At 49.3% G+C, this 13,074-nt stretch overlaps 1 protein-coding gene across 1 annotated transcript in view; it reads left to right on the top strand.

Moving 5' to 3' along the window:
* Positions 1 to 13,074, top strand: part of CARD11 (caspase recruitment domain family member 11) — a 309,307-nt gene that overhangs the window by 278,831 nt on the left and 17,402 nt on the right. Inside the window, exon 18 of the mRNA XM_066577246.1 lies at positions 10,292 to 10,385. Within this exon, the coding sequence (XP_066433343.1) occupies positions 10,292 to 10,385 (94 nt within the window). The remainder of the gene's footprint in view (positions 1 to 10,291; positions 10,386 to 13,074) is intronic.

Genomic DNA, 13,074 nt, shown 5'->3' with positions numbered 1-13,074 from the left:
GGGGTCACATTAACATTCCCCTGTCACTACCACACCAGCAGGGGGTCACATTAACATTCCCCTGTCACTACCACACCAGCAGGGGGTCACATTGACATTCCCCTGTCACTACCACACCAGCAGGGAGTCACATTAACATTCCTCTGTCACTACCACACCAGCAGGGAGTCACATTAACATTCCTCTGTCACTACCACACCAGCAGGGGGTCACAGTAACATTTCCCTGTCACTACCACACCAGCAGGGGGTCACATTAACATTCCCCTGCCACTACCACACCAGCAGGGGGTCACAGTAACATTTCCCTGTCACTACCACACCAGCAGGGAGTCACATTAACATTCCTCTGTCACTACCACACCAGCAGGGGGTCACAGTAACATTTCCCTGTCACTACCACACCAGCATCGGGTCACATTAACATTTCCCTGTCACTACCACACCAGCAGGGGGTCACATTAACATTCCCCTGTCACTACCACACCAGCACAGCAGGGGGTCACATTAACATTCCCCTGCCACTACCACACCAGCAGGGGGTCACATTAACATTCCCCTGCCACTACCACACCAGCAAGGGGTCACATTAACATTCCCCTGTCACTACCACACCAGCAGGGGGTCACATTAACATTCCCCTGTCACTACCACACCAGCAGGGGGTCACATTAACATTCCCCGGCCATTACCACACCAGCAGGGGGTCACATTAACATTCCCCTGTCACTACCACACCAGCAGGGGGTCACATTAACATTCCCCTGTCACTATCACACCAGCAGGGGTCACAGTAACATTCCCCTGTCACTACCACACCAGCCGGGGTCACATTAACATTCCCCTGCCACTACCACACCAGCCGGGGTCACATTAACATTCCCTTGTCACTACCACACCAGCAGGGGGTCACATTAACATTCCCCTGCCACTACCACACCAGCAGGGGGTCACAGTAACATTCCCCTGTCACTACCACACCAGCCGGGGTCACATTAACATTCCCCTGCCACTACCACACCAGCAGAGGGTCACATTAACATTCCCCTGTCACTACCACACCAGCAGGGGGTCACATTAACATTCCCCTGTCACTACCACACCAGCGGGGGTCACATTATCATTCCTCTGTCACTACCACACCAGCAGGGGGTCACAGTAACATTCCCCTGTCACTATCAGACCAGCAGGGGTTCACATTAACATTCCCCTGCCACTACCACACCAGCAGGGGGTCACATTAACATTCCCCTGCCACTACCACACCAGCAGGGGGTCACATTAACATTCCCCTGCCACTACCACACTAGCAGGGGGTCACATTAACATTCCCCTGCCACTACCACACCAGCAAGGGGTCACATTAACATTCCCCTGTCACTACCACACCAGCAGGGGGTCACATTAACATTCCCCTGCCACTACCACACCAGCAGGGGGTCACATTAACATTCCCCTGTCACTATCACACCAGCAGGGGTCACAGTAACATTCCCCTGTCACTACCACACCAGCCGGGGTCACATTAACATTCCCCTGCCACTACCACACCAGCCGGGGTCACATTAACATTCCCCTGTCACTACCACACCAGCAGGGGGTCACATTAACATTCCCCTGTCACTACCACACCAGCAGGGGGTCACATTAACATTCCCCAGTCACTACCACACCAGCAGAGGGTCACATTAACATTCCCCTGTCACTACCACACCAGCAGGGGGTCACATTAACATTCCCCTGTCACTACCACACCAGCAGGGGGTCAAATTAACATTCCCCTGTCACTACCACACCAGCAGGGGGTCACATTAACATTCCCCGGCCATTACCACACCAGCAGGGGGTCACATTAACATTCCCCTGTCACTACCACACCAGCAGGGGGTCACATTAACATTCCCCTGCCACTACCACACCATCAGGGGGTCACATTAACATTCCCCTGTCACCACCACACCAGCAGGGGGTCACATTAACATTCCCCTGTCACTATCACACCAGCAGGGGTCACAGTAACATTCCCCTGTCACTACCACACCAGCCGGGGTCACATTAACATTCCCCTGCCACTACCACACCAGCCGGGGTCACATTAACATTCCCCTGTCACTACCACACCAGCAGGGGGTCACATTAACATTCCCCTGTCACTACCACACCAGCAGGGGGTCACATTAACATTCCCCTGTCACTACCACACCAGCGGGGGTCACATTAACATTCCTCTGTCACTACCACACCAGCAGGGGGTCACAGTAACATTCCCCTGTCACCATCAGACCAGCAGGGGGTAACATTAACATTCCCCTGCCACTACCACACCAGCAGGGGGTCACATTAACATTCCCCTGCCACTACCACACCAGCAGGGGGTCACATTAACATTCCCCTGTCACTACCACACCAGCAGGGGGTCACATTAACATTCCCCTGCCACTACCACACCAGCAGGGGGTCACATTAACATTCCCCTGTCACTACCACACCAGCAGGGGGTCACATTAACATTGCCCTGTCACTACCACACCAGCAGGGGGTCACATTAACATTCCCATGTCACTACCACACCAGCAGGGGGTCACATTAACATTCCCCTGCCACTACCACACCAGCAGGGGGTCACATTAACATTCCCCTGCCACTACCACACCAGCAGGGGGTCACATTAACATTCCCCTGTCACTACCACACCAGCAGGGGGTCACATTAACATTCCCCTGTCACTACCACACCAGCAGGGGGTCACATTAACATTCCCCTGTCACTACCACACCATCAGGGAGTCACATTAACATTCCCCTGTCACTACCACACCAGCAGGGGGTCACATTAACATTCCCCTGTCACTATCACACCAGCAGGGGTCACAGTAACATTCCCCTGTCACTACCACACCAGCAGGGGGTCACATTGACATTCCCCTGTCACTACCACACCAGCAGGGGGTCACATTAACATTCCCCTGTCACTACCACACCAGCATCGGGTCACATTAACATTTCCCTGCCACTACCACACCAGCAGGGGGTCACATTAACATTCCCCTGTCACTACCACACCATCAGGGGGTCACATTAACATTCCCCTGTCACTACCACACCAGCAGGGGGTCACATTAACATTCCCCTGTCACTACCACACCATCAGGGGGTCACATTAACATTCCTCTGTCACTACCACACCAGCAGGGGGTCACATTAACATTCCCATGTCACTACCACACCAGCAGGGGGTCACATTAACATTCCCCTGCCACTACCACACCAGCAGGGGGTCACATTAACATTCCCCTGTCACTACCACACCAGCAGGGGGTCACATTAACATTCCCCTGCCACTACCACACCAGCAGGGGGTCACATTAACATTCCCATGTCACTACCACACCAGCAGGGGGTCACATTAACATTCCCCTGCCACTACCACACCAGCCGGGGTCACATTAACATTCCCCTGTCACTACCACACCAGCAGGGGGTCACATTAACATTCCCCTGCCACTACCACACCAGCAGGGGGTCACATTAACATTCCCCTGTCACTACCACACCAGCAGGGGGTCACATTAACATTGCCCTGTCACTACCACACCAGCAGGGGGTCACATTAACATTCCCCTGCCACTACCACACCAGCAGGGGGTCACATTAACATTCCCCTGCCACTACCACACCAGCAGGGGGTCACATTAACATTCCCCTGTCACTACCACACCAGCAGGGGGTCACATTAACATTCCCCTGCCACTACCACACCATCAGGGGGTCACATTAACATTCCCCTGTCACTACCACACCAGCAGGGGGTCACATTAACATTCCCCTGTCACTACCACACCAGCGGGGGGTCACATTAACATTCCCCTGCCACTACCACACCAGCAGGGGGTCACATTAACATTGCCCTGTCACCACCACACCAGCAGGGGGTCACATTAACATTCCCATGTCACTACCACACCAGCAGGGGGTCACATTAACATTCCCCTGCCACTACCACACCAGCAGGGGTCACAGTAACATTCCCCTGCCACTACCACACCAGCAGGGGGTCACATTAACATTCCCCTGTCACTACCACACCAGCAGGGGGTCACATTAACATTCCCCTGTCACTACCACACCAGCAGGGGGTCACATTAACATTCCCCTGTCACTACCACACCAGCAGGGGGTCACATTAACATTCCCCTGTCACTACCACACCATCAGGGAGTCACATTAACATTCCCCTGTCACTACCACACCAGCAGGGGGTCACATTAACATTCCCCTGTCACTACCACACCAGCAGGGGGTCACATTAACATTCCCCTGTCACTACCACACCAGCAGGGGGTCACATTAACATTCCCCTGCCACTACCACACCATCAGGGGGTCACATTAACATTCCCCTGTCACTACCACACCAGCAGGGGGTCACATTAACATTCCCCTGCCACTACCACACCAGCAGGGGGTCACATTAACATTCCCCTGTCACTACCACACCAGCAGGGGGTCACATTAACATTCCCCTGTCACTACCACACCAGCGGGGGGTCACATTAACATTCCCCTGCCACTACCACACCAGCAGGGGGTCACATTAACATTGCCCTGTCACCACCACACCAGCAGGGGGTCACATTAACATTCCCATGTCACTACCACACCAGCAGGGGGTCACATTAACATTCCCCTGCCACTACCACACCAGCAGGGGTCACAGTAACATTCCCCTGCCACTACCACACCAGCAGGGGGTCACATTAACATTCCCCTGTCACTACCACACCAGCAGGGGGTCACATTAACATTCCCCTGTCACTACCACACCAGCAGGGGGTCACATTAACATTCCCCTGTCACTACCACACCAGCAGGGGGTCACATTAACATTCCCCTGTCACTACCACACCATCAGGGAGTCACATTAACATTCCCCTGTCACTACCACACCAGCAGGGGGTCACATTAACATTCCCCTGTCACTATCACACCAGCAGGGGTCACAGTAACATTCCCCTGTCACTACCACACCATCAGGGGGTCACATTAACATTCCCCTGTCACTATCACACCAGCAGGGGTCACAGTAACATTCCCCTGTCACTACCACACCAGCAGGGGGTCACATTAACATTCCCATGTCACTACCACACCAGCAGGGGGTCACATTAACATTCCCCTGTCACTACCACACCAGCAGGGGGTCACATTAACATTGCCCTGTCACTAGCTAGTTTTATTGCCAGTGGAACTTAGGGTCTCCTGTACTTCAGAAGACCTGGCAGATGCCAAGGATGGGGAGTGAGATTAGACCATTGAACTCATGTCTCCTAGTATCCCGAGCGGCATGTTGCAATGGGTGGATAGTTGGGGGACGCTTTATCACTATCTCTAGATCACACCTCCCCTTTTAGGATGAGTAACAGTGGGTAATCTCTACAGATCACTTCCAAAGCCCATCCCTGTCGCCTAGTAAGGGGAAATTCAAGGGGGAAGGATGTCAGCTCAGCTTTCCTAGTGTCCTGAACAGCAGCTGATTGATACTGGGCAGCACGGGGGGGGGGGGGGGGTACACTTTATTAATCTCTGTATACCACATTAACCCCTTTGGACTTTTACCTGTGGGGCCATTTACAGTTATATTAATGATATTGCGTATATCATTCACCTGAATGGCGCACCCACGGTGCTGTGAAGAAATCTCACCTGGAGATCTTCAGTGTGTTCCCCAGGACTGGATTAAACATTTAACCATGAGCATCCGACGGAATCATGGACACATCGAGCACTTCATGTAAATCACTTGGTGAAACCATGCCCTCACTTAAAGGGGTTGTCCCGCGCTGAAACGTTTTTTTTTTTTTTTTTTTTAACCCCCCCCCCCCCCGTTCGGCGCGAGACAACCCCGATGCAGAGGTTAAAAAAACAACCCGCACAGCGCTTACCTGAATCCCGGCGGTCCGGCGTCTTCATACTTACCTGCTGAAGATGGCCGCCGGGATCCTCTGTCTCCGTGGACCGCAGGGCTTCTGTGCGGTCCATTGCCGATTCCAGCCTCCTGATTGGCTGGAATCGGCACGTGACGGGGCGGAGCTACACGGAGCCGGCATTCTACACGAGCGGCCCCATAGAAGACTGCAGAAGACCCGGACTGCGCAAGCGCGGCTAATTTGGCCATCGGAGGGCGAAAATTAGTCGGCTCCATGGGAACGAGGACGCCAGCAACGGAGCAGGTAAGTATAAAACTTTTTATAACTTCTGTATGGCTCATAATTAATGCACAATGTACATTACAAAGTGCATTATTATGGCCATACAGAAGTGTATAGACCCACTTGCTGCCGCGGGACAACCCTTTTAAGTCCTAAACAAGTGAAGAGAGAAACACGCTGGAAGTGTTAGTTTTGCGCTGATTAAATTCTAGCTAAAAATTAAAAATTCGCATGACCCCCTTCCCATTTGAAAAACATGAGCTGAATTCAATATGGCGGAGTTCAAAATGGCCTCTAAAAATGTCTCTCGCAACAAAAAATACAGCCCCCCCTTTCAATGTAATACTTTCACATATTGGAAGTCAATTTTCTTATTATTACACCACTTAAACAGGTGTGTCCGAACTTTTGCCTCACTCTGTATAACTCCAAAAATACACCTATTAGTTCATAATAAAATGAAGGGTAGCAGACGCGAGATATACTGTAACTCCAAAAGCTAGAGAGGGGCTATGTGCTCAATATAAGAGGCTTTAGTCAGAAGTCATATACAAATACATCATGTGGCTTTATATTGGAGTATTGTTGTGTTAGTTTGAGCTTGATTGTGGATCTGGTTTACTTTGACTCTAATGGGTGTGCCAGCTGTGGGTATATAACTAGGGGCAATTCGGGGTTGGGTTAGTTGCCTCCTGGCCTGGGTTCTGTACTTGTCCATTTCAGTACAGTCTCCTTCTGCTTTGGAGTGAGGACCTCTCTGGATCTGTTTTTTGTGGTTCTTTTAGCGGCTTCTCAGACAAGTTCTGAGATTTATTCTTTGAGGTTTTGGTTTACTCTTAGGGTGACTACCCACTACAATTTTTTTTTTTTTCACTGCAAATTTTTTTTTTGGCAGGGGTCTATGGGACTTGTAATGTTAAAACTATGATCGCGCAAAATCACGATTTCGCGGTAAATTGTGATTTTGCGCGATCGCGATTTTAACATTACAAGTCCCATAGACCCCTGGAGAAAAAAAAAATCACTGTGAATTTCGAAAAAAAAAATCACTGTGAATTTCGCAATAAAAAAAAGGCGTAGTGGGTAGTCACCCTTATAGTGGTTTTTCCTTTGTGATTTATCAGGGTTAGTGAGTGGCACAGGCATGAGCGTGGATGCGTCCTTATCAGGGTTGGCCATCCACTAGTAGGCAGGAGTTGTCAGCCTCTTCCTCATACTGCAGGGGGTTCCTGGTAGCGTGGTGTAAACATTGTCAGGGGGAATATATTTTGGTTTGCAGTTATTGCACGCATGAAGCAGACATAACAGGTATATGAATTGCTGCTGGAAGGTAAAACTTGACTTTGGTTTAGTAGAATAGATTTATGATACTTTGGTGGACTAATACATGACAGTACTGAAAACCCCCGAGGGAACCGTGTATCTAGTGTCTAAAATACTGAAGAAGTGTAGGCAGCTCTAGGCATGAGAGAGATGGTTGTGTCTGACGCCTCACATGGCGGGCCTGTGGTCACACAGGATGCCGCCCATCAGTTAGATGTAGGTTGGGGGCAATCACCGCCTTAGGGTCTTTCATCTTCCTCCCTGGAGCAGTGTTGTGTGGAGCTACATCAATCATCCTCCTCCTGGCTCTGTCTCCTCTCTGCTAATGTTCCAAAGTGTCGCTGTCAGCTGATCAGCACCTCGCAACATGATCAAATACTTCTGCTACTGTAGTTATGTACTGATCTTGGTTCTGGTGATGTAATTAGGTGCTTATCTTGATCATGCTATTGTATTTATGTACTGAGCTTGGTTCAGATGCTGTATTTATGTTAGGAGTTTGGTTCTAGTATTATACCTATGTACTAATCTTGGCTTTGTTGTATTTATTTTATGATCTTTGTTCTGATTCTGTATTTATGTTGTTATGAGCTTTGTTCTGGTGTTGGATTAATGTATTGAGCTTGGTTCTGCTGCTGTATTTATGTACTAAGCTTGATTCTGGTACTTTACTTTCTGAGCTTGCTTCTGCTGGTGTATTTCTGTACTGAGCTTGGTTCTGGTATTATAATGATTTTGGTCTGGTGCTGTACTTATGTTATGAGCTTGGTTCTGTTTCTGCATTTATGTTATATGTTTGGTTCTGGTGCAGCATTTATATACTGAGCTTGGTTCTGGTATTATATCTACGCACTGATCTTGGCTCTTGTGCTGTATTTATATTGTAGCTTGGTTTTGGTGCCTTGCTTCCTGCTACCGTGCGGCTTTCATACCTCGACATGTAGCCACTGCTCCACTGATCACCATTGATATACATGGCAGCTGTGCGCACAGTGCTGATGTCATCATTCATGTTGTATAACCTGCTGTTCATAATAGTAGAAATGAATATTACATGACAAAAGCCGTCTGCTAAAGTGAGGGCGTCACAGCCCAGTTATAAACGCAACCAACGGAGCTGATAATGCCAGAACTATTATAACGCGGTCACCACATTCTACTGCCTTGTCAACAGCACTGAAAACGCACCCCGTTCATTTCAATATGCTTCCTTTTAAAACACAGAAACATATGAAAATGGAACACACAGCACTTAAAAATCGCTGCGTTTAGCGCATGTCTGAGGAGCGCCGTTGAAAACGCAGCATTAAAAAAATAATAATTAAAGCCCCAATTAAAAAAACGCAGCTGGAAAAAACACGTGTGAGAGTGGCCTGACAGTAGGCTGATTACGGGCTCCTACCGCAGTGGGCCAGAGCTGCGGAGGGGGCAATTGGCAAGGGCAGCGGAAATTACAAACACAGCTTGGCGTCCGTGCTGCACAGCGGTAAATATATATTACAATTTGGCAGTTCTTTCTAAGGTGCTACCAGCGGAGTCAGGTAGGGTAAGATGGGAGTTCCCAGTGGGGTGCTACCCACAGAGTCAGGTAGGGTAAGATGGGAGTTCCCAGTGGGGTGCTACCCGCGAAGTCAGGTAGTGTAAGATGGGAGTTCCCAGTAGGGTGCTACCCACGGAGTCAGGTAGGGTAAGATGGGAGTTCCCAGTGGGGTGCTACCCACGAAGTCAGGTAGGGCAAGGTGGTGTTTTGTCGTGACGCCAGTCCGTATACGGGTAGGGACCCATTCCGGGTAAAAATAATAAATCTAAACATGGGAGAAATGAACCACAAATGGGGGTAGTAATCTTTCCACTTGGAGGGTGTAGTGTGGTACCTCAGTGCAGATGTTGCATTGGTGGGGAGGAACTACAGTTCTTCCATAAGGGCACAGCATACAAATTATTTTACGTCATTTTGAGATAATAAACATGAATTTACGTTGCTTATCTTCAAGATGACTGTAGACACTGACGACTTTTACTTTGTTCTGTTATCTATTTTACTGTTGTTCTTTACTCTCTGACCCATTTAGCTTAGTCCCTGGCTGTGGGTCTTCTCTCTTCCAACAGTGCTGATCCTTCACTGCTATAGTCCTATAATGTCTTGTTCTCCCTCCTTCTCTGACATTGAGATGATGATAGTACTCACACTTTGTTGTCTCCCCACCGCACTGGCTCCTATGTCCTTAGCTCTTCACTCCTCTCCTTCCCTTCTCTTTCTCCTCAACTCCAACTTTCTACAGATTCCCCTCACAAGCTCCATCCCCGCTCTTCTCTTATACTATCACTATAGCCTAACCCATGCAAGGGAGACCTTACCCAATCACAGGCCCTCTCTCTTCCTGCTACCTAACCAACCACTCCCCAGGCTGACCTGTGGGGATGGGGAACCTCTCAGTGCTACCTTACACAGCAGTGAATGTGAAGCCAAACTTTAACGTTTGTCACACACAATGATAAACCTGCTTTTAACCCTGACATACCACAGAAGTGCAGTAGTACTAACTCTGGGGTACTACACGACTCCTGCCCCCCAGTGGCCAGCCGTTATCACCAGCAGATCTGCTACAAGGTAATGTGTAATATAATCCCTGCAGCAGCAGCACCGCGCTCTTCAGTGTCGTTAGCAGGTCGGATATCGTGTTTTATTACACAGTGACTGCATCTTTATCGTCTCCCATTGTCTTACTCTTGTTATGAGAACCTCTTTTCCCGTCCCACAGGGCGCAGCAACTGTTTCTGGTTAAGCTTCAAAGAATAATGCAAAGAAGTAAGGATGAAAGTGAGGGTTCAAGCAACACATTGCGAGCCATGAAGGTAAGCCATCCTTATGCCATTGTACACATCGCATGTATGTATATATGTATACAAGGAGTATATATCCACTCATTGTCAGTGACATCCCTCTCCTAGACGTTGGCAGATAGAAGAAAACTTTCTTTGTGTATAACATTGATATAAGTGATTACAGGATCAGAGCAAAAGGACCATTTATTGTGGAAAACTGACCCCTTGTAGGGAGGCTCTAGTACCCTGTTGTACCACCTCTAGCTTGGATACAAGATGTGATATGGGCGGGCATGGAGGCTCTAGTACCCTGTTGTACCACCTCTAGCTTGGATACAAGATGTGATACGGGTGGGCATGGAGGCTCTAGTGCCCTGTTGTACCACCTCTAGCTTGGATACAAGATGTGATATGGGCGAGCATGGAGGCTCTAGTACCCTGTTGTACCACCTCTAGCTTGGATACAAGATGTGATACGGGTGGGCATGGAGGCTCTAGTGCCCTGTTTTACCACCTCTTGCTTGGATACCAGATGTGACACAGGTGGCCATGGAGGCTCTAGTACCCTGTTGTACCGCCTCTAGCTTGGATACAAGATGTGATATGGGGGCCTGGAAGCTCTAGTACCCTGTTGTACCGCCTCTAGCTTGGATACAAGATGGGACACGGGGGACATTGAGGCTCTAGTACCCTGTTGTACCGCCTCTAGCTTGGATACAAGATGAGACACGGGGGACATTGAGGCTCTAGTACCCTGTTGTACCGCTTCTAGCTGGGATACAAGATTTGATACGGGGGCCTGGAGGCTCTAGTACCCTGTTGTACCGCCTCTAGCTTGGATACAAGATGTGATACAGGTGGCCACGGAGGCTCTAGTACCCTGTTGTATCGCCTCTAGCTTGGATACAAGATGTGATACAGGGGCCTAGAGGCTCTAGTACCCTGTTGTACCACTTCTAGCTTGGATACAAGATGTGATATGGATGGGCATGGAGACTCTAGTACCCTGTTGTACTGCCTCTAGCTTGGATACAAGATGTGATACAGGCGGGCATGTGGGCTCTAGTACCCTGTTGTACCACCTCTAGATTGGATACAAGATGTGATACAGGAGGGCATGGAGACTCTAGTACCCTGTTGTACCGCCTCTAGCTTGGATACAAGATGTGATATGGGGGCCTGGAGGCTCTAGTACCCTGTTGTACCACTTCTAGCTTGGATACAAGATGTGATATGGATGGGCATGGAGACTCTAGTACCCTGTTGTACCACCTCTAGCTTGGATACAAGATGTGATACAGGCGGGCATGGAGGCTCTAGTACCCTGTTATACCACCTCTAGATTGGATACAAGATGTGATATAGATGGGCATGGAGACTCTAGTACCCTGTTGTACCACCTCTAGCTTGGATACAAGATGTGATACAGGCGGGCATGGAGGCTCTAGTATCCTGTTATACCACCTCTAGATTGGATATAAGATGTGATATGGATGGGCATGGAGACTCTAGTACCCTGTTGTACCACTTCTAGATTGGATACAAGATGGGATATGAAAGGGTTAATGTCTGGTCATATCTGGAAAATGTATCATTTAGTCCCTCGTGTTGTATAGGAAAGTGGTCACATGATTAAGCCTGAGAATGGTCAGAAGGAGAAACTGGAAGAGAGGTGTTGAGTAGTGAGTCAGCTACTGAGCAGAGGAGACAGTCAGTATGGAAGAGCCCAAGAGGTGGTCCTCTGCTCCTGCTTGGGCCTAGAGCTTCTGGAGGAAACTCCCTAGAACTGCTATCCAGTAAAAGAGATCCTAAAAGATACGTGGGAAACGCATGAGTCTGGAGAAGGAGAGAAAAACGCCGGGAAGCGAGAGATGTGACTGGCAGTGGTGAGAGAAATTTACCCGGAGAGAGGAGACCCACAGATAACTAGACTGCGGCTGAGCAATTCCCCGGGAAGCCTCCTGGTTCCAGCACATTGCTAAGGAGTGTTCTTCTGTGTTAAGACTGTTACATTTTTCTGTTGCCGTGAAGAGGAGTTAAGTAAACGGGTAGAACTGAATGCTCCCGATTCCTACTCAGGAAAGTATACATTGTGTGTGGACTATTTTATTCCCAGAATGGATGTCGAGGTGATTCACCACAAAGGACAGAATGTTGGCGTCACGAGTGACTAATACTAGACTGCGGGTAACCATGGTTACTATGCCCTTGATCTCCCCCAGCAGTAACGAGGTCAGGTCCTGAGCTACCCTTAGGGAGGAGACGGTAGAGCCTGTGACAAGGCTAACACTCTACACCGCTGTCTCCTCAGCTGAGGGCTTCTCCTGAGACGCTGCAGTAGGATGTGATGAGATATTTTGTTTTCAATCGCATTGTCAAAGGGTGGAAGAATGTGCCTAGTCAGGTTTGGTCGATAGTTATATGGCGCAAGCGTGAGGAGGGGGAACAGTTTTTGGGCTCACGTTACAAGCATTCCTCTTATGATGTTCCAATTTTCAGTGTTTTTAAGGCCTGGTGGCCATGTCGGTGGATGCGTGTGGGGTGAATGCGGACGGAGTTAAGAAGTTGGGTAGGTGGTAATCAGAGGGCTAGCGGTCATATGTGAGGCCTGTTTATCTATACTATAAAGTAACAGGTGGAGTGATGCCGGTTGTACTGTTTGGTTTTGGTTATGGGTTACAGCTGCAGTTGGCGGGCAGGTAGGGATCGTTGGACATTC

The sequence above is a fragment of the Eleutherodactylus coqui genome, chromosome 8, assembly GCF_035609145.1.
Source record: "Eleutherodactylus coqui strain aEleCoq1 chromosome 8, aEleCoq1.hap1, whole genome shotgun sequence".
Classification (NCBI taxonomy): Eukaryota; Metazoa; Chordata; class Amphibia; order Anura; family Eleutherodactylidae; genus Eleutherodactylus; species Eleutherodactylus coqui.
The sequence above is the reverse complement of the archived record's forward strand: the minus strand, read 5'-3'. Positions and strand labels throughout refer to the sequence as shown.